Raw genomic sequence first — 23258 nt, forward strand, 5'->3', positions numbered from 1 at the left:
TTTACCAGGTGTCTCATTATGCTCCATGTCTTAGCCATACCAATTTCGTTTTCCATTTGATTGCATCTGTCGCCCAGTTTTGCTCGCATAGATATTGAGCGTGTTCTTCTATTCCTTTGTTAAGCTTCGCTATCCTCCTTATAAGACATCTGTACCATTTTTGTTTCTTAAGTCTTTTTTTTTTTAGACTCTGCTTGGCTTCCCACGTGTGCAGTAGCCGGGTGTCTACCACCTCTGGAGCATTCTCCCCTATAAAATTTTGGCGTGCGTTTGGACGTCTGGTCTAAGCCTGTTACTATTGCTCCTCGATGTTTTTACGGGTGGAATTTCCTCGGCAGTTCTCCCATCTCTAAACTTGTCCCATTCAATTATTTTGCTTTTCTTGATCTTTCGTGGCTTCGGTCCTCCTTCTATGTTAATTACTATGATATAATGGTTGATGCCTGAGTTTAATTCCAGGTTGTATCACTCTAGAGCTTCTATGTATTTTGAAAGTGTGAGGTCCGGAGATGTGTCCTTGCCACGGTGCTTGCTGACACTATTTCGCATCCTCGTCGGGCTGCCGGGGTTGTTATTAAGTGTGAAGCCTGGCTCCTGAATGTCTTCCCAAAGTTACCTGCCTTTGTGGCATTCTTTGCTGTAACCCCATGCCTTATAGTGTGCACTGAAGTCACCTACTATCCGTAGCTGTTGCCCTCCGCATACATTTTTAGCCTATTTGATTAATGCTCGGAATCTGATCTTTTTCTCCTTTGTCGAACTGTAGACGTTAAATATGAAAATATTCGGCTCTGTGATGCTCCCAGCTAATACTTCCACGAATACGTGTTCTATGTACCTGGATCCTATCTCGTGATCCAGAGCTGCCACATTTCTTTTGACAAGCGTTGTCGCCCTCGTTTTGTCTCCTTTGTTATTATGGAAAGCTTGGTATCCTGCCAATTTCGTATGACCCCCTGTTTCCAGTAGTGCTATTGCGAGAGGTTGGTTTTCTAATTGTTTAAGATGCTGCTGTAGCACTGGCCTCTTTCTCCTAAAACCTCTGCAATTCCAGTGCCATATTTGATTGTTAATACTCTTCGTTCTGTCCATCTTGAAGCTTAATCGCTTCCTCTGATTTTTGCTGCCACCCTTTGTTGGCTGCCAACTCCATCTGTATTAGACTAATGTCCTCTGTCGGTTGTTGCATCCCTTAATTTAGCTTCTGAATCTGTGCATTTATTTGTGCGTTCATTTGTTTCCTAAAGCTGTGATGTTTGTGATCATACTCTCTAGCTTTTTGAAGCATTTTTCCAATCTTGTGACCCTAGTTTCGAGGTCTTGTGAAGACACCGTGTCATTGCTTTTGCGTTTTGCCGGCGGCGATTGAATAGGTGTAATGTCGTTGTCACTATTAGCTCCCGCCTTGTTTCCTGCTACTGTTCCTGCTACCGCTGTGGGTTGCTGCACGTACCTTACTTGAAGCAGTCGCTGTTGTTAAGCACACTTCGCGTAGCCACCCACAGCCACGTGCCCTCAGGTAGCATTCGTGCAGGTGCTCTCGAAAATACAAAGCTTGGAAGCAAGGTTTTATCAGTGAGAAAGATTTATTCTTTTTTTTTTCGTTTTTAAAGCTGGGCACCTTCAAATTTTGGTTTACAGAGGAGGACATGCCATGCCTTCAGGGGGAGCCTAGCAGCTGGCTGCACGTGTTTTCATCGTACGCAATTTTTTGGCCACCGCAGTTGTCTTCATACTGGTCGACGCAGTACTGCGGATAATTATCTTTCGCCTCGTTGGCAACCCACAGCATACATTCTGCAATAGCACGAACGCAAATACAATTATATATCAAGCCCATCTTGACGACCGCCCCAAAAGTCACAACCTTGAAAAAAAAAAAAAAAAAAAGATGTAAGTGTACATGAAACTCACTTTTATCTAACATCTCATATATTCTGAATATCGCTGAGATTAAGTTGTACAAAATTATATTTCCTGGTCTATTTTATTTTCAGACGTTTTTAGTGAGGACCACTCAAATCATATGGATGCATAGAATGGAGCGAATGCATGTCGCCTCCAGGAGTGAAAAATGTTCAGCTAGCCAATGTCAGAGGGCAGTAAGCATTGAGAGAATATATATTCACGGAAATCGGTCACTGCTTCGGTAATGTGTCAGTTGGAGGATATGAAAAGAAAGCATTCTTTCTTCTCTTAAGCTCATGACAAAACAGATGGACGTTTTGCTTCAGACACGTGAACCTCAAGAACACGATTAGGTGAATGTTGAAAATGTCTCGCGCAGACTACTCTGAATAAGTGTCGTACAGCTTTTTTTTTTCTTTATGCAATATGTACCTTGCAAAAAAGTTAAGCAATTTATCTTTTTTCTTTGCGCCAGTTTTGTAGTCGTGATTAAATATATTTCCAAAATGCAGACATACAATTCATTTCAAGATTTCTTGGACATAAATTTTAATTTTAACGCGACTATGGCATATTGTAAGATACTGATAAGCTACTTATATATGTGAACGGTCCGAACTTCCAGTGCACAGCTGTCACGAAATCGGCGCACATTTTTATCAAGCCGGCACGGCGCGAGGCCCGCGCGGCGTCGCTTGGAAAGCTCGAGAAAAGCCTCCTTCCCCGCGCGAGAGAGCGCGTAGCTTTGTACGTGTCGCCGCCACCCTCTTTCCCATCACCCGGCGATCACGAGGACTAAACTGATTTAAAAAACTGATTTATTTAGAGGAAGGGAAAGGCGCGGTAACTGTGTCACTTGTTTCAGTGGACACCGCAACCGCGCCGTAAGGGAAGGGAGGAAGGTGGGAGTGAAAGTGGAAAGAGAGAAAGAGGAGCCGTAGTGGAGGGCTACGGAGTAATTTCGACCACCTGGGGATCTTTAACGTGCGCTGACATCGCACAGCACACGACGCCTTATCAAGCTGGAATATGCCAGAAAAATCGAGAACCTTCTATGGGACCTAGCCAATGACGACGCGCGGCTCGACAGGAGGAGAAGGGAGCGCTCTAAACGTGACTCTCGAGGCGTCGGACTGCAACAGTGCCCGGTGAAAAATTTTGTGTTTGTTTATGTAACTCTCTCGTGTTTGATCTGTGTTGTAAAGCCTCTGTGTTATTGAATCATTCTGTAGTTGCATGCTTAGCGTTTGTATTCTGTGAACCTCTCGTCTGTGCATTTCAAGGGATCTTGTGTATTCCTTTGTATCGTCTCTTGCTGTGCATAAATTGTGTTTTGTTTGTTACTTCTGACTCCGATCCTTACTCTGGTTTGAACCGGCGACAGCTGGGCGCCAAACGGCCACCCCCTTCTGTCACTACAAGGTAAATGAATTCCGGCTGAGCTTGCCACGCAGGTCGAGGGCATCTCCTTTGCGACCGGAACAGCTACCCCCACTCACTCTAAGGGTATCTGGGAGTGTGCGCACCGTTAAGGGCGCATCGTTAATAATGCCCTTTAATTATTAACGGGTGACAACAGCGAGACCGTTAGTTTGAAGTTTTTTCTTCGTTAGCATCGAGTAATTAAGTCTGTCATAAAAAACCAATAAAGAACACTTATGACTATAGCAGAAACATTAATAACAAAAACTCTAAGAGCCTCCTTAAAGGGCATCGGCCGATATGTCAATTGTTTTGCTCTCTGTTTATCTCTGTTTTGCTTTGATTTGCTAACATCATGTCTCAGATTACGTCAGTGTATGCTTGTCACGTGATCTCAAACGTCATTTAGAGTCACTCCCCTTGCAAGTACGTTAGTCATAGTCAAGCAGTCAGTCATGCGGTCATGCACCAATTTACCATAGCATTACACACGGGTCGAGACTTGTCGCTAGAAAGGCGGTCCCTGTATGACTTTGGCTAACTTCAAGATAACCACGACAAAATTGAGCTGTCACTGGGTTTGTACCTGCAGAAGTAAAGCGTTCATTCCAAAAAGGAGCAGCTTTCTGATTCTGCTCTAAAGAAGGAACGTTCGGCCACAGCATACGTTTGCGCATTCATAGCAAATGTGAGCCGGAGGTCAAAGCCTGCAACTGGCATAACTGCCTCCTGCTTCCCCGTGGCCTCAGTCATGATGCCGAACTTAGTTATTTATCGCACGCTTGAGAGCAACACAATAGCAGTGCGCGAGCTCCCTGTCGCAAGGTTTTCTATTTTTACTGCAGCACCACTACTACCAGCACTCTGAGCGCAACTTGATCTGTGTGTGAAGCCTCCAAGCTCGCTGAGCAATGGCGCTCGCATCTGTGCGTTGTCTGTGTCGGTGGTTTGTGGGGCGTCACGAGACCCCACGTAAGGGTCGAATAAACGTTAAAAACTTCTCCATATCTGGGTTTATAACCGATGCCAGGGCGAAAAGGTTAGCTTGGTTGGCCACTGTGTTAGATCGCTAAGACGAGAATGGGTGATGCTTTGAATGTGTGGTTGTATTGAGACACTTGGCCTAGCCCATGGAGGCTATCCCCTGGCTGGTCCCGATTGTTTGGCGCAAGACATCGGCGTGGTCGATGAAGAGAGCAGTAGCGGGCACGATGGTGGAGACAACTGGAGTCAACAGATCGTAAAGTCGTGGATCAGCAGGCCAAAGCAGTGCAAGACCGGAGCAAGCATTGCCACTGTACGACACAAAAGGCTAAGTTATGGCAAGCAATCCGCCATTTTTTCGCACTTTTTTTTTTTTTTTTTTGCTTTTTTGAAACTCGGAAAAAACAACTGTGAGATATATTGCGTATACAACAATATAAAGAAGTTAGTCATGGTTTTAACCTAGTTAAACCGGCAGATATGTGCCAGGACGGGTAGGCCGAAGGTGAAAGGCAAATACAGAGATCAAAGTTTGGACACTGGGATTGCCATAGGAATAGAAAGAAATCGAGATCTACCGCCGGTAGAGGCGGAGGAGATTGCAATAGCCATTGCCATTGCACGACCAGGCGTGAAACACGTCATCAGCGATAGCAAAGCGGCGGTTAGAAATTTTAGCAAGGGTAGAGTCAGCAATCGTGCTGCAAAACTTCTGAACGAGTCGTCTCTCGCCGAAAGCGTGACCATAATCTGGACCCCAGCACACGCCGGTCTCGCCGGCAACGAGGCTGCCCACATGCTCGCCCGCTCCTCGCTACCTCGGGGTGCTGCGGACGCCTCCACAACATCTAAAACCAAAGAATGTATAGGTACCTTTAGGGATGTAACGGACAACTTGAAGAAAGACCGGAGGATATATCCGCCACCGGTTAGATCCCTGAGTAAAAAGGAATCGTATGACTGGAGAAGACTCCAAGCTCGAAATTTCTTTTCGCCCCTGTGGAGGAGTTGGACGGGTGCCAGAGGGCGGAAGAGGGACGGTGCAGAAACCGAAATTTGTAAATTTTGCGGCCACGTGGCAACATTAGATCATATAATATGGAGATGCGTTCGTGCCCCAGGGCGCAACGCGATTAAAACTAGCGATGAATGGGAGACCACGCTAAGAAGCTCCGACGAAAAAACACAGCGATTCGCCGTCCGCCTGGCGGCCGAGGCTGAAGACCTCTTCTCCTAGACGAGGCCGGGTGTCCTCTGGCCGCGGTGTGACAGACTGCCTCCCCGGACGCCTGCGTGCGGACTCGTAGGTGGCTGCTGCACCATATTCGGCGGAAATAAATGTTCTTCCTCCTCCTCCTCCTCATTTCCATCATGGTGGTCAATGTCCACATGGGTGATCTTAGGTGGGCAGGTGGTGTAACATAAATTACTTGGCTATGGGTAGACTGTTTGTATGTAAGTTTCACAAATGGACCTATCACGGTCAGGTGTCGCTCAAGATTCGGGATTGGCCTTGACCGTGTGTAGTGTTTACGCATTAAAATCAGTCGATATTGTCGTCGTCAGTAGGTGAAAGCGTGAAATGAACAGGAGGAAAAGTGTACTGCATTCAAGAGAGTATTATTTCTTCTTCGGCACGCATCCCTCTGACTCCGTGTTCTTCTGTGATCTCGAAGTCAGAGTACCGGCTAATGACGAAGCCCTCTTCGCTATTTCCCAGAACATCCACAAAGTGCTAATTATAAGCATCTTCGCTGAACATACAGCCAACACCTCCCCTCCAATCAGCGCCGTGTATAGTCTGTGTTAAGCTGCTCCACTGACAGTAGGGCTCGGACTCCGAAGCAGCACCAGTGTAAGTCTCATGCACCGGCATGAGTGTCACGGTTGCTGGAGTAAACTCCTCCTTTTCCCATTTTCGTGCTCTCTATTCACCCCAACCTCGTCTCTGAAGATTCTAAGGAAGCTGACATAGCTCTCGCCATTACGTATACAAAAGCAAATTACATTTTCGACAACTTCGAAACTGCCATTCAAAATCTTACGCGAGGCTGAGTCCGCGGTCCTGTCTTTGGCGTTCTAAGCTCATTTGCGCAAATCTCGCGTCGTGAAGTGGAGCTTATCTGGGAACCGACGCACTCCGAGAATCTCGGAAAAGAGGCTACCAACTCTTAAGTCCGAGATACCACAAACTGGGCACATTGCGATTAGCTCTTGGCATACTGTTTACGAGGGAACGCATGCACGCTTTCAGCGAGCTGATCCAAGCCTGTAGAGACTCGGCAGATCTACCCCTCCCCCCTCCCCCCACTGCGTCATCCATGCACAGGCAATGGATGATGCCACTCTTTGGAAATGTCTCCAAACTCATTTCCTCTGCTTTAAATAATGATATGTACATCTATCGTGCGTGTTAGAAGCGTCCACCAAAGAGTGAGGCTCTTTTGTGCTTTTTTAATTTTATGAAAGTTTGTCTAGGTTCGCCTTTGTGTTGACGGAGTGTTTGAGGTGTCCACCGACTCAGGATTGTTGACAGTTTTCTTGCTCGGTGTAAGATGGCTGTAACAAGTTGTTTCCGAAGATGGTCTTCAACTGCGAATCACACTTAGGGTCCGCAGCCAATATTTAAAGGTTGCTTAATTAAGCATGAATAATCAATTCGTTAAGGAGAAAATGAATATTGTAGTCTTGTGCCAAAATCATGCATCCTATTTAATTAGTGTCCAAAATGAGTTGGATTTCTTTAACTAATGACTCAAGTTATCTGAAATACTCTTCAAAATGCTTCGCTTGTTACCGCATTCTGTTATTAGTTACTTTATACGCTCCAGAGGTTGCGGTACACACCCTGTTCTCTCAAACGTTGTCTGAGTTTAGGTTTCCTTTCTTTATTTTTCCAAGCAAACAGCACGAACATGAAGAAACAGATGGAAGCCAATTATTGCGGCAGCCGCCATAGACGGCGTCATTTTGTTTTTACATTTTTCGTGCCAGTTCCTGTCTTAAGCCCCAGTTTTTAAGCCATCGTACATTTCATCACGTAATGATCGTATGTTCAAAGTCTATGCTCTATATGATTAACTTCCACCTCACTGCGAATGGAACCAGTTTCCTGCTTTAGTCGCTGCAATTATCGATTATGATGGCTTGAATCACACACGAAACGTGCACGCCACACTGTGTGTTCTTTCTCGTTACTAAATTCTTACAAGCAGCCCATGCCTAACACATTCTGTACATAACAATAACAGCGAGTCGTATGTGAAACGTAACCACATTTTCAATGCTGATGCGAAAGCCCTCAAGTTTTCTGGAGTCAGATATACCAGTACGAACTATAATGCATCATCCAGAAAAAAACATGTGCTCCAGGTTTGAAATTTGTCTTCGTGTGATATGGGGCATTTTAGTTCAGGCGATGATTCTGTCGAGAAGTATTTTACTTTTGTTTTGTTACCAGATCAAATTATCTGTTTACCTTGCCCGCCTCCGTACGGCAGCTGAATAACCGTGCACGACTGGTAGTCCGCAAAGACGAAGTTTGCGATTTGCTCAGGGCCTCCCCCTGCAACATAATCAAAACAACTCAGTGAAGTGAGCCGCGATTTGGAGACGCTTGCTGCGAATTTTTTTTTTTTTTGTAAAAAAAAAAGAGAGAAAGAAAAACACAGGATTAAATTCGACCACGTACCTGTGCACCTGGCACGTGCGCCCACGAATAAAAAACGGGCTCGTTTTGCATTTATTTTCTTTTAAAACGTTAGCGAACGCTTAAACAATGCCTAGATAATTCCTAGACAAGGCCTAAGGCGCTTTAAGGGCACTTGTCCTTGTCAGCACTTGCAGATAATGTGAAGTTATATCCGCATTATGTAACCTCATTTCCGGTCTCGAAGCGCCACTCCCGGTGTGGTTACATTTGACTATGAGTCATGGGCCATTGCTGAATGACTTATTCACACTACTCTGCTATACCTGGGTTTTTACACGTCACCACAAAATAAATTAGTCAATACTCATGACATAACACGCTTGTCATCCCAAGCATCGGCGTCACACTTAGTCATGCTCCTCACCATATATCACATACGCGCACTCGTCGCGGTAACCGACACACAGCACACCGAGCATCGACCAAGTGTGATAAGTATAGAGTATCCCTATGACTATACAGGCTGAGCTGTCGCCGACGTCTATGAGAGTGTCTTAAATAACTACATCCGCCGCGGCAGTGGCTGGAAGACGACGCTTTGTGTTGACTTTACTATATTGGGACGAAAACATGAAGTCCTACATAATTACAGGGTATTCAGCGCAACACGGACACACACAAAAAAGAAGACACCACGGGCGACCGTGGTGTCTTATACCGTGTGTGTCCCTGTTGCGCTGAATACCCTGTAATTATTTCTGACAACCAACTAGCTCAGCAGTTAACTCTCTTCTGTCCTCCGAGCGTCTAAAATTAACACGCTTATTTATTTTATTTTTCACTTCGGCAACAAATTTAACGCAATCGTTATGCCGGTATAGAGAATTTCATGGCCGGTTAGTAGTGCTACGACTGAATTCACGTTTTATGCCTAACAATAGGCAAGCCAAATACGAAACATGTTCCCGCCATTCGTGCGCCCCTTCATGTATGACGAAGTGCAGCGGCCCTTCGTCATTCCAGTTTTTACCCTCCAAGTAATACTAAGAAAATATATGGTGACTGCGACGCATCAGCGCAGGGAAAACGCCTCAGCGGGCTCTTTATGTTATCGCATAAGACACAGTCGCCGCGACACGTATTGCGTTGCGTTGCCGCTGGTGGCGCTCTCGCTTCTGCGAAGCCTTAATAGGCTGATGCACCTCGGCCTCACTAAGCCGCCGATCGGCTTCTTGCTCGACATGCGCGTAGACAAGGTCAGGTTGCGCACGCAGCCGAGTTGTCTGCTCACGGCAGGAAATTAAAGGTTAAAATCTTCAAGCGTGTTTTGTGCCCGGAATTCTCACTCTGAAGCATAAGGCTGGCAATGGTGGAGCTCGGAGAATTAAATAAGGATGAGATTACGAGCACCCCTTGCGTGAGGTATGTGCTGCTTATTTTGGAACAGTTAGGCTTATTGTCTTGCACAAAAAGCAGATTTCATTCCGTTCTGAGAGGCGAATGAGCGTTAAGCGAAAGCTGCTACGTGCAACAGGCAGTCATGGACAGTTTTGAAGATACATGTATCTTCGATACTATCTTTAGATACATTTTGTGCATGGGTATTAGGTATCGTGTGCTGAAAATGAAAGTATCAGAGTATCGGTATCGAAAATACATTTTTTAAGTGTCGTGTATTTTGAAGATACTACTCGATACTAAAGAAAACTTCAAATATTTAAACCGCTGTCAGACTGAGTTGACGGCGCTAGCTCAGACGGCAGTACAGGCCCTGAAACAGCTCGGCTTTTAGTACGTACCACCTGAGTTCTCTGCAAAGGCCCCGGCCCTTCAGCGTCAAACATATTTCCAGATTTCCTTTCTTTAAAACTGAAGGAGACAATGGTAAGTATGTGCTTACGAGGAGCTTTACATTTCATCACAGAGTGCGTACCACGAAGCTGCTAAGCCTTTAACAGACACACAGCTAGAGAGATATGAACAAAGCGGAAACGGAAAGCTAAAACGCAGTAGGGATCACGCACACTGATGTACCCCTAGCCGCTCTTCCCACCCATTGCCATACGCCCTCTTGTACGTCTCTGCGGCGTTTGATTATCGCCAAGCAGTGCCCACAGTGTGCTGTCGGATGCAGTACCTTATGCGCAACCCTTCCCAAAACCGCCGGGTCCCCTGTGCCGGACCTGCTTGGCGGCAAGAACACAAGCTTCTAAGGCCTCAGTACACCACGATGCAGTCGGCTAACCACGTTCTTGTAATTACGGCCTTTGACGGAAAACAAATACATTCTTTGTAACTGCACAGGAAACAGGCTTGCACTGGACATTTTTTTTTTCTTGAAAAAATATTACGACCAAAATTTTATGAAATGCCCGACATGAAAGCTACGAATTCAAATTTCGAGCGCAGTTCGAATAACAAATTAAGCATTGTCAAACTAATTTTTTGCGAAAAACATTTGAAGAAACCATGAATAATACTTGTAAAGAGATCTCTATATTGAACAAAGTTAATTTTTGAAATATGCTGGTTGACCCCATATTCGCCACTTTCTATTAAAAAAAAAAAAGATACTTCTATCTTTTATCTACAACCAGCCGTACTTCTCCAACAACGCTAGCGAATCTCAAGTTTCGTAACTACTTCCAAGATGCTTGGGTCAACAACGCGGCTATGGTTCACTCTTACAAGCTGATAAAAGGCATCTTCATCTAATGCAACACTGCGGTGTGCTCGTGTACGTATGTAGAGTGGCTTTTCTCATTTGCGTCACTTTTAGCACGCCCACATCGCGCTCTTTCCGGACTAAACGTTCAGCCATTTTATTTTTCTTGTCTTCCTTCTAGCTTTTAACAATATGCAGAGCTTCAAAAATTTGTTATCACAAAAATGGCAATATATTAACTGCTTAGTTTTCCAAACGGACGCAGTTGCATCTTCGTATTTGTATGTATAGCCCAATGCTCGCTGGTCAGTTCGAATGAAGAGCATTACTTTAAAGAATTCGCTAGGCTGCTTGTGGAAGCAATCGCTTAACTGTAACCATGGCTTCAATTCAATGTAAAGTTCTGACAAGGACAGCTCTCCAAGCAATAACTCCATGCTGGCGTATTCGTGTAAGCCCTTTCAGAAAAGCTACGCTATAGAAATCCTCTAAAGATTCTAGAAAGTACGGTAAAATTTTCTAATGCCGCTAATCATATTAACACCTTTATTATGTTATGATTTCAGTGATGTATCGAAATATCGAAGATACAATGCCGAGTATCTGTATTGAAACTCGATTTTGATCCTGCATTTTGTATCGGCATCGGAAATACAATTTTTCAGGGTATCGAGTATCGGTATCGAAGATACTTTTCGAAATATCTTGCCCAATCCATGGTAACAGGATGCGAAAGGGTATAAAGCCGGTCTCGCACGCACTCACTCGCATACACATGCACGCACACTCGCACGCACACTCGCGCGCACTTGCACCAGTTAAGGATACGGCAGGAACACTGCCTCACGACATTACAAAGTGGCATTTTTGAATGAATGTTTACATGTTTACCATTTCCGAGCGTGAACGCAGGCTTGTCAGGCGATGGTCCAGGTTTAAGATGAAAAGTTATATTATTTCTGAAAAGTACAATGTAGCACATTAGAACATGAATCGCTGTGAACGACTAAATGCATGCATATGCCGCCGCTAGGACTTGTGACCACAATAGTCATCTGCAAATGCCTGGATGATATTTAATGTCTCCAAATCCTGTTGCTAATCTGGCTCCGTATTTTGCCTGCAACAAGTGAAAAGCGCATTGTTTTAACGGAACTCTTTGTCCGTTCAATTAAGTCCAGAGTTGGAATCGCTTTTAGAATGGCGAAGCGACATAGTCGACGCATTTACATATGCTTTGCCACCATGTACTGATGAATTAGATTAAGAAATTTCTCATTCAAGCGTTACACGCAGTAGGCTCATTTGCCCCTTATATAGTAAAGTGCGCTACACTATAAACCATGCCGCGGCGTCGCAGCCAGCATAGGCGCGTAGTGCTATAGTGTGTGTCCCTTACTTCTCCTTGCCGTTGAGTCCGCTCAGAATCCACACATATGTTGCACTTGGGCCATTTTTGTCGAATTCCGTTCGCTTGGCCTCCAGGCAATCGAGATCTCCGTCCAGGTCAACATCGAGCATGGCAACGGCGTCGTCGAAATTCTCAAAAATCTGTCGAGGAAAAGTTTCACTTCAGGGCCATAAAACATCAGATGCTTATTTTTGCTTTACCATTTGTATGAAAAAGCTTTTGACTTCCCTCCTTCTCGAAACGTGCGAGGGATGGGGAGAGATATCCTTCTCTGAGATTAAGCTGTAGTACGGCCAAGAAAATGATACATGTCTTTACTTAACGCAGAGGGCACACAATATGAGTGTCGTTTAACCAAAGTTCTCAATATAGACCGTTGCAAGAAGTGTAAGGAGCTCTGCTTCCACGTGTCCTTCAACCGATTAAATGGTAATGTACTAATACTGTAACCAAATTTGCCGCTCGTGCTGCGAGGGAAGGCGAGCGGATTGTCTTCGTTTTACCACTACGGGTTTTCGTTTTTACTCCGTAGCCGCTCCAGTTCTTTAAGCAGTGAAATGCAGGCGCAGCGTGCCATCACTGCAAGTTTTCGGGGTCTCCAGGTGAGAGTCCGTGCATATCCATATCTACGTTCCTAATATTATATCCTCGTACTTCGAGTTCAAATAAATTCGTCAGTATACGACACGTTAAAGTTAACTTCTTGGTAAATTTACAAGACCAATGTGGATTATTTCATGAAATCACTTCTTTGTATTGAATGCACACAAAACCATGTATGTACTTTGAATTAGTGTGATCAAACATCCATGGCGCCATTGCGCACTTGGCGGCGAAACAAAGTTTAGCGTTTGAAGGTGTTTCGCTTGAGCAGGCATCGATGCCTTGGTCGCCGTCCTGGTCGACGGCACAAAAGATGAACTCAAAGAAGCAGCGTTTTGGTTTGTTCGCAGAAAGCCGTCGCTGCCTATGCGTGGCAACGATAGATGGCGCAGTACGCATGCATTCGTGCAGTCGAGCATTCGAAGGGTAGCCCGGAGTCAACTGCAATGTTTTTCATTAAGTGACGATGAGGAGGACGTAAACCACAGTGGTGTGCGGCGAACGGTTTTTAGAGAAATATAACGCGTCTCATGAACCCTCAGTGCAACGTGTAAGAGGAGGTCAGTTCGGAAGAAACACAAGCACGACACTCTGGTAGCGTGTAATGGAATATGTAAAACAGATAATCTGGTAATACGAACATTGAACTTTTTTTTTTGCATCGACAGAAGCAGGGGGGACGTGCAAAACATGACGAATTAAAGCGAGCACTTGTCAGTGAAATGTGTCGTCATGATAAAAAGAAATATGTACAGTACGGCAGGTAAGCACTCCTCTATTTTATTTTTTAGGGAAAATACGCTAGATTCGTTCACGGTTGTAATACTGACGACTTAGAGGATTTTTGTGCTACCATCCATGTACAAGCGCAAAGTCAAGGAATTCCGACAGCCGAACGTCAGGCGCCGTGCCGTTGGCGTTTATTTTTATCACCCGTGTGCAATGCATGCTGAACCAAAATCCGTTAGGTAAACCGAAATATCGACTAGACCACCACCAATACCATTGTCCATGATTTTTATAAAACAGATTTTCACGTACCTTAAATGCGTCTACGACATCATGCTTCAGCTGGTCCTGCGCCCCGCACTGAGTTACGGAGGGCACTAAAAGGAAAAGAGGAACGCCTAACAAGGCTGTCGGAAAAAACGATTTCATCTTGGTCCCGGAGGAGAGGTCGGTGCTGCGGCCCTCACGCCCTTTTTTTTTTATGAATAACAGCGCGCCCACGCTTTTTGTAGCGATTACGATGCCGCAGTGCTGGCCAAGTTAGTCCTCGGAATGAAATCTAGGACATTTGGTGACGTTTAGGTTGACATACCGTCACATTTTGAAAGCTGTCACAAATATGACCAGATAGCGGACATGCCTGTCTTCCTTTCTGATTCTCTATTTTTCTTGTTGTTCATGCTTCCGCAGCAGGGCAAATTGCTTTCCACGTGCGTATCTACGAAACGCAATAACTGCGGACTGCTAAGTATTATGCATGATGCTGGCGAGGGCGAAATTACACGCCACCTGTTTTGTACAACGGGTACATGCACAAAATGAAAAGTCCGTGCTTTTATCCTCTGTGTGAGGAAATTTCATTTCGCAATGAAGTAAGACACTAGTAATTCGAAAGTATGACTGGTCTTACTTCATGTCACTCCAGTGTCTCAACTGACTGCCAGGTGAGACCCTAGAACGACCTATTAACGCGAAAGGATTTCGAGCCCCATTACGAGAAAAGCCATCGGCGTAAAAAAATGTAGAAAAAAAAAGGAAAGGTTTAAAACGGCGAAGTATACAAAGCGAAAGCGCGTCCAATGCAACCCAAGGCAAAAACCATCTAAATCGCTGACAAATAAAGTTCTCTCTCTCTCTCTCTCTCTCTCTCTCTCTCTCTCTCTCTCTCTCTCTCTCTCTCTCTCTCTCTCTCTCCATAGATGTCTGCGAACCTCAAGAACAACACATCCTGGCCTAGATGACACGAAAGTGTCGAGGGCCTTTTGAAGGAGAAAGTAATGCGCAGTTGCTAACCGTTCAGTGGCATGGTTCAGAACTGGCCCTTCAGGTAGTACCGGCGGATACTTATAGCCATTGTTAACGCTGTATAGCGGGACTTTAGCTTTGAGTAAACTATTCTTACAATCCTAGACGACACGAAGATATCGGGGGCATTTTGAAGGAGGAGGTCCCAGGAGGCGAACCAGATGGGCAGCGGGGGCGGAAAAGGGTAGGCAAGGGACTGGAAGGCTGTGTGGCATTGTGTCAGGCAATGTTTTATACTTGTGGAGATACGTACCGGTACGAATGACGTTTACCAGGTATGCGAAGAAGAATAAGAAGCGAGCTCCGCCTTTAAGGGTACAATGCGATGGCGCTGCTTTTTTTTTTTTTTTTTTTTTTTTTGCTAAGGCAGCACCTCAATGCTCGTACTAATCATTCGCGATAGCGTAGGCTACCACATGGCATATCAAACCCCACTTTCACCAAGCCGTATCAACGTACCTGTGCGGCCTAGGGATAAGGTGAATTCAAATATCATGGCAGGCCGATTCTGATATCACCCTCCCATACGAAAGGAGACGCCCGAGTTAGCAGCTTCTTGCAAACTTAATATCAGGCAACCCTACGGCCCATCAGTGCGCAGCCATGTCAGCTGCCAGTACCACCTGCCAGGGCCATGCTCGTGCGTATGAAACTCATGCCGACCAAGCTACGGAAGAGCTTAGCAAAATCGTTCGCTTTAAAGCACGAGAACGCCTTTGGTAGGTGGTATTTGGCCGCTTACAAGGCAAGACTTCTCAGGAATATGGGAGAGGCATTTGCCCTTCAGTTGGTATAGCCCGGTTGACGATAATGATAATAGCTTGACATTGATTGATTGTCTGTTTTGTGACATCGCGAGACACACATGTCCTGGTCGAATTTTCAGGAGCTGCAAACTTGTGCAGCTCATTTGTAGACATAATCGATCCCACCGGGACCATCGGGTCCCGAGCCAGACACGCTACTCCGAAGCCACGCAGGCACGTTCCTAAGGCCTCATTAAAGGTGCGCTTTGCATTGTCACAAACCGGATGAAGGGCATGTCGCAGACATAAAAAGGCAACGTATAGAAGCCGAGTTTAAATGCCACTATCGGAGCCCAGTTGAAGCGCTCCTCTCGCGGCCGTGACCGATTTGTCCTCGTCGCGGCTCAGTGCGAAGGTCTCTGTAGAGTGCACGCCGGATCTCCAGGCCGATGGCTATTCAGGCTTTGCATTCGTCAGTAAAAAAAAGCAGTGACACCCAGCTACTCAAACGTCCGTCACCTGGACGTCAAATATCATTGCGGTGACCAGGTCTGGGTATGGACCCCTATCCGGCAAAGCGGTCACTCCGAAAATCTCCTGAGCCATTTTTTCGGCCCCTACAGGGTGCTTCGCCGTGTTAGCGTAGTGGGTTATGAGGTCCTTCCTGAAGCGACTGTTCCTCTTCGTCTCGTGCTCCTCAGTCTGACACTGCGCCTGTCAGTAGACTGAAATCTTACCACTCGCTTTAAGTGCAACGTTTGTGCGTGCCGTTCTTTTGCTACATTATACATTGACTGTTCCTCCGTCACCCTTTATTTTATTCCTTCTATCTTTTTGAATCGGGACGATTCTTCTTTTGAGGAGGGGAGTAATGCCACGTGTATTTTGGGAACTGTCTGAGTGGCATAGGTTCTTGCCATTGTGTGGCTCCCCCGTGGGAAGACTAAGAGACCGAATTGCGTTGGTGACCACAAGCTACCTAACCAGCCGTTGCTGCTTATCTATTTTCACCCGTGAATTTATAGTATCTGCTAACATTACGCACAGCCATGAATTATAGTCATTAATCAATAATATTATCAGCAGTATTTTTATCTGGCAAAAGAATTCCTAGATTACTGTGAGGGACGAAGTTAGGAGTAGATGAAAGAAGTGGAGAATGGAGAAGGAGCGCGGGTATGAATACTTATTTATCAGTGCAGCATCGTCCTTGTATGTGTGTATCTTGTGGGACTTGTCGCCTGTTCAGCAGCATTGTTCATCGTGTATTAGCAGTTGTTTCATACCTTGAAGCGTCACATGTAATGAAGGAACGCGCATCGTCCCCGTTCTTATGACGAGAGTCGACATATATCGCAAGCATACTTGTGAGTCACCGGTGTGTACATTCAACAAGGCTATTTGTCTGGGAGTGTTGCGGTGTGGAATGACGCAAATGGCCTGAACAATGGTGCAGAAGATGCTCCCCTACAGCGGTCGTAAACTGGAGGCCCCGGAGGAGGCCCATGACGGAGGACGACGACGTGGAGAAAGGAAAACATCAGCTTTGGTAGCCGAAGGGATGGAGGTAGTTTTACAGTAACGCGTGAGATGATCAACGCATACGATGAACCAGCGATAGCCTTTGGACGAGCGGGGAAATGGGCCTATGAGATCAACACCCACTTGCTCATATGGTGTGGTCGGTGGTGTCACCGAATGTAAGCGGCCCGGCGGAGAGTGGGAAGTTTGAACTGCTGACACTGCACATAGGAGGTCACGTAATGCTGAGTTGTACGACGCATATTTGGCCAGTAAAAACTTTCATTAATGCGGGTGAAGTTCCTGGCAAGCCCTAAGTGCCAAGCTGTGACTTTATCTTGCACTGCGTGCAGCACAAAGCAATAGAGGCTAGCCGGAACGACGAACAGGAAGCGCGCACCGGCAGACGAGTAATTCTTGCAGCAGAGCAAACCATCCCGAATGCAGAAGGGGTTCGCAGATGTCCGATTCCGAGCTTCTTCGAAAATTGGTACCAAGTGTTGTTGTCGTTGTTGTTGTTGTTGTTGTTGTTGTTGTTGGTGGTGGTGGTGGTGGTGGTGGTGGTGGTGGTGGTGGTGGTGGTGGTGGTGGTGGTAAAATAATAGAAAATATGAATGTACGAACAGCTCTTTAAATATTAGCAAAAGCGCTTTTCGACATACATACATGGGAGTAGAAAAAGGAAGGACAGACTGAAAGAAAATTAATGGATCATGAACAGCGACAACAGAACGGAACAAAGTAATACAAACAGAAAATTATAGAGGAGAGAAAAGCAACCTCACTTTATTCTTAAATGCAGATGCACTAAAATTTTCTGCCGAAATTTATTAATAGGTTTTGCACAGGGTTACAATTTAGTTACGTATACTTTGTTTTTCATGGTTCGTTCAGGATCTCTCAGTGGATGGGACAACCACACGTAAGCTATATGTAATATACCTATACAGATAAGTATTATGGAAAAAATTAATTGTTTTTATTTTAAAGAAAATATGAACCACCAAACTCAAATTGCAGGAGTTAAGCAAAAATGCGGACATGAAAGCTTTCAAAAACCTTTGTTTCATCAATTGGGCTTGTACACAATATATATAGGGCTCTCTTCTGAAGTGAAAACAATTTATAGGAATCAGTCTTATTGCAGGTATCCCATATTAGATTGCAATATACTAAGTGGCAATATACAAGAGGAAAATATATTTGTTTTTTTTTAACTTGTTGTCGCAATAGATGTCTAATACGATGGATCCGCTCCAAATCCCTGCGCAAATACACACCAAAATGTCGACAGCTATGCACTTACTCAATTTTCAAGTTATTAAAGTCTACCTTGAAGTGATGACTTAATTGTTCTTAGATAAAAGAACATAAGTCTTGTTTTGTTAATGTTTAGTTGAAGTTGGTTGACAGAGAGCTAAATCGCTAATTCCTTAAGCTAGGCATTAGATTGCTGCTCAAATGCTTGCAGATTACAGCCAGAAAATGAGACTGTTATCATTATCCTACAGCATAATATTAGAAGTTAATGGAACGTGGACAGTGAAGTTAATGTCTATGCTAAAAGAAGGAGGTCCAGCATTGAACCTTGAGGGAAACAAAATTTTAATGCATCGAAACTGGATTTAACACTTTGTATCCGTGTATACTGCGTCCGTGCAGTAAGATAACTTTTCAACAGTAAATCCGCAACTACATAAACAATTATATATATATATATATATATATATATATATATATATATATATATATATATATATATATATATATATATATATATATATATATATATATATATATATATATATACGAGAGGCATGCGAGAAGTACGGGGATCTATAACCCGCACCTCCACCAAGGAAACTCGATGTATTTACAGTGTATTTACAACAGCCTCAAGTGACATAGCAGCAGGCAGCAACACGGAACCAGTCCCACTTCTTCGTCATCACTTTGTCCCTTCCGCGAGGCAAGAGAAGGAAACACTTCGTCTTCCTCACGGCGTTACAATATATATATGCAGTAGTACTGAATGCTTCCCGAAGTTTAATGATTTGCAAAAAAATCTAGAACAATTGCAGCACAAAAAGTATATTTTCAAAATGTTTAATTATGGTGTTTTTAAATCTAACAGTGATGACTGGTCTGATTTAATGGCCTGAAAGCCATACATACTGCTGCTTGTAAGAAGTTGTTCAGCCTCTTGAACAGTGCGCGCTGAAATTACTTTCACAAACAGAGGTAATACCTAAATCGGGACATACCTGCTGAGGTCAATTTTATTGCCTCCTTAGAACAACACGGCGACACGTGCGACTTTTAGCTTGGTGAAGAATGCTCCAGTGAACAGCACTTTTTTTTTTTTTAATTTGAGTAAGGAGGCCAGCGGTAATATTAACAGCATATATAAGAAAGACAGCAACTATATCCTCCGCGGGGGAGCACGTGTTCCTAAAAGCATTAATTATGTAAGCAACTTCATCTCTTGAAATAGTAACAAAAATTTTAAATATCCATTGCAGGACAAGAAATGTGAGTCTGCAGTTCTGGCAATTCGACAGTTAGCATATGCACTGTATGCTCCTATCGCCACATTAAGTTTATTAGCAAAGACGACTTCGGCATAGTTCACCACATTGATTTCTAGCTCTGATAGAATTTTCTTTTTTCTTTTTTTTTTTTTGCTCCCCATGATGGTATTAAAATCATCACAAAGTAATTTAGTGCTGCGAAACATACGCGAAAACTTGTTAGTCTAAAATAAGATCTAGATATCCTAAAACCTGGGTTTATTTTCTAAATTTCTGAAGTTCAGTTAAAACTCGTTATCTCTAGCTATAAAAATAAAACATTTTATTATTTTATACAATTTTTTTTTCAAAACTGCGCCTGTCATACTATATTTTCTAGCCTTGCTGTATTTCTTAATAATCTGTGTCAGAAACGCAGCGTCGTAAGTTTCTACCCAATATTTAATCAAGATATCGTATAGGCATGGGACAAGTCCGCTTCATGATATATATCAGCCAAAATAATTGTAGACCACAAATTACAAAATCTGGTGATTACTTTCTCTTATCATAAACTCTCCGTGCGAGTATGCGAGATTTCGCTTTCGTCTATATGTGAAAAAATGAAAAGGATGACAAGTGATCGCTGATCCCAAGACAAAACATCCGACGTACCGTTGCAATTAGTGAAATACAAATGCAACTACTGTATCGGTGTGCTATGATATGTCAGTGGGCAATTCAATGCCTTTTTCACAGCCATTCGACAACATTAATTTATTTAGTCTCACCTTTAGAGGGTTAACATGAAAAACGTTATTCCTGAAATCACCTAACCCAATAATAAAACGTCATTTATTCAGGTTTCCGAACGTCAGAAAAGAATCCACCGAGAGAGGTTATCTGAATCACCTCGAGAGGATCGATGCACAACCGTTGTGGCGACTGTACGAGAAGCAATGCAGACAGTTTCGAAGTCATCATTAACAAGAGAAACATATTACTAGATATCAAAGCCCAACGTTTCTGGACGTATAAAGCAAGTCGCCACCACGCTTTCCCTCCCAGCACACTGACTCTCCGTCCACTTTTTCAGCAACCTCTTTGTTATCAATATGTGTTTAATATGAACAAGGACGCCAGCTGGGTCAATTAACGTTGCATTTAACTCTAGCCAAATTTTCTCTTCACACAGACCTACTGTGCCATATCTTCCAAGATGTCTAAATTCATGTACGGAAACGTTGCGGATCTGCACCTCTAACTCCTGATCAAATTTCCCATAAACGGCACTGCCAAAATGGGCTGTAAACTCATCAGTGCCTTCAATACAGCAAAATCTTATCACGCTTCAAATATTCGACAACGATATGCCTAATAAGTTTGGCGGTGTCTTCGTAAGAAACGATGCCAATTGTCGCGGGTGCCTTTAGAACAAAGACACCGGAAATAATGCGGCAAACAATGCCTTCAATTTTCGTCCATATCATTTTGGAGTTCTTTGAATTTCGACATTAAGCAAACTAATACACTTTCTTTGTTCAAGATCAAATTAAAAATTTTCTTCTTAATTTGTGATTTCTTTGTTATTTATCTTTTGTGTCGCGGAATTCGTAAGTGTTTTTGTCCCTTTTTCTGTATTCTATTTTTGTATTTAAATCTGTCGGCAATGCACTCTTTACTATGGATTTCGTTTTTTATTCTCAGTGTTGCTTCATAATACAATTTTCTATGCAATAATATTATTTTAATTTTTTAAGTTGCCTATCGAGATCTATTACCATGGGAGGTCCCACCTGCGGTCTTGTACCATGGGACCTCTCGCTGTATATTTCTGTACGTTTTTTTTTTTTTTATTATTTGAAAATAAACTTTCAACTTCACCTTCATCTTCAACCTGAAAACTGCCCCAATCTCGTAATAACCTACAAAAGCAACCACCTGAGCTAAAACATTATTCTGAAGAACAAAAATACAATGTTCACATATTCGAACACAGTGATCAACTTTACACGATCTTCAAACTGAGTCATCAGCACTCTAAAGATCAACTTTCTAAACAATTTGCATTAAACTTCAACGAATGGACGAAAGCTTGTCAATTGCAAGTCTCGCCAAAATATTTTAAACCTGTATGCTAATGCAATGGCCGGCTGGCTCTAAGCGCGCTGTCTGATTTCGAAAAGTTTATTCTTTACGGCCTAACCTGTGGCTCTACTGAATATGTTTAACTATTGCAAGTTCCCAGCGCAGTGTACGGGGCACTACGAAATAATTATCAAGTAGCATTCAGTAACATTCAGGTAGAAAGCAGTGGCGTATAGAACATCCTCCTCGTGCATATGAGGGCCTTGACTCGAATCCCTGTTCCACGTAATTATTTACCGGATTGAAAGTATATATTAACCGGGTATTTTTAGAAGGTTTAAATTTTTAAATGTAACAGATTTAGATTTATTTTAGCCCTGGGACTGTAATGAAGGCTACGGTGGACACGAGGAAAATTAATCTGCTAATAAACTGAATGCAGTAATTAACTTTTTAATTTTATTTTAGGTGGTATGTTGTATTTACTGAGTTGAAGTTCGGCCTCCAAATAGTATAGCTGAGAGCATTTTTTATTCAATCGCAGACGGTTTCACGCCGTGACACAAAGCCAGCGCGCCTGTGTGACATGGATCGCTCAATCTTATTTCGACATTCTGCTGGGAGACGGGCGTGCGATAGTTAGTTGGCAGTTTCGCTTCGACCGTGGCCTCGCTGAAAGCCCCGCGCCCGCTGGACCTGCGTTATGATTCTTTAAAAAAAGAAAAAAAAAAGTTTTGTTGCGAAAGCGACATTATCTGCAGTTTCGTCGTTTCGCTGTAGCTGTCAGTTCGCCAGTTCTGCGCATGCGCGAGGAGCCGAGCGACGGCAGAGCCGAACAGCTGGTGCACCGCGACGACCGCGGAGCAGACACCGCTCGCCTCCGACCGAGGAGTTCCGCGGTCTGCTACGCATGTGCGAGGAGCCGAGTGACATCAGAGCTGCGCAGCTGATAATAATAATTATAATAATAAATTGCTTTACAGGAAAGGAAAGGCGCAGTATCTGTCACGCTGGGGACAGCGTATAATGGACGGAGCATAGCCGCCGAGGTGGGGACTATGGAAGAGTTCAGTCAGAGAGAACCAGCAAGAAAGGATCCGAAGACACGTTGTGTGACTGATCACTCCATTAGAGTTTCCAAAAGTGCATCTACTACCCGGACATTTGAAGCAGACTTTGTGAACAATCCGTTTGGACACATGTGTAGTGTGTGCGAGAGACTGTGGCACCGATAGCTCACCCAGGGAAACGTACCTCTCGCTACGTATATCCTAGTATAGCTGAGCTAAGCTACTGCCATTCTTTATTCCTTTTTTTTTTTGAGCACGAGTTCCAATTCTTCAAATACAACGGACCACCTGAAGTTAAGTTAATTAACGCATTTAGTTAATTAGCTGACTATTTGACGTATTCGGCCTGATACTTGGTGACCACCGTGGCTGGTGTCCACTGTAGGACTGAAATAAATATTTACCTTTTTTTTTTTAAACTATAGACCTAAAACAGCACCTGGCAGATATCACGTGTACACAGGGTGCGCGAAGGATTCGAGAACAGTATTTTTTATCGCCAAAACACCAGCAGACTCACACCAATCTAGACGTGCAGCAAACATGCTAGTAGAAAGTCAGGCGTTCGTTGTGATATCCATAAGAAAGGAGCCAACCGCCTGTGACGCAACTAAACGCATAGGGGATTTTTTGTGTGCTGATGA

The 23258-nt window shown here is 43.9% G+C and overlaps 1 protein-coding gene across 1 annotated transcript; it reads right to left on the reverse strand.

The window, feature by feature from the left end:
• Positions 1-1567: 1567 nt before the first annotated feature.
• Positions 1568-13890, reverse strand: LOC146198999 (uncharacterized). The gene is made up of 5 exons (XM_084592690.1): positions 13687-13890; positions 12031-12182; positions 11523-11590; positions 7793-7879; positions 1568-1797 (listed from the first exon to the last, which is right to left on the reverse strand). Exons 1-5 carry the CDS (start codon positions 13801-13803, stop codon positions 1661-1663), a joined length of 561 nt encoding a protein of 186 aa, XP_084448816.1. The 5' UTR covers positions 13804-13890; the 3' UTR covers positions 1568-1660.
• Positions 13891-23258: the final 9368 nt, after the last annotated feature.

The sequence above is a fragment of the Amblyomma maculatum genome, chromosome 2 (assembly GCF_055883805.1).
Source record: "Amblyomma maculatum isolate TAMU_Amacu chromosome 2, ASM5588380v1, whole genome shotgun sequence".
In the NCBI taxonomy this organism is placed as follows: Eukaryota; Metazoa; Arthropoda; class Arachnida; order Ixodida; family Ixodidae; genus Amblyomma; species Amblyomma maculatum.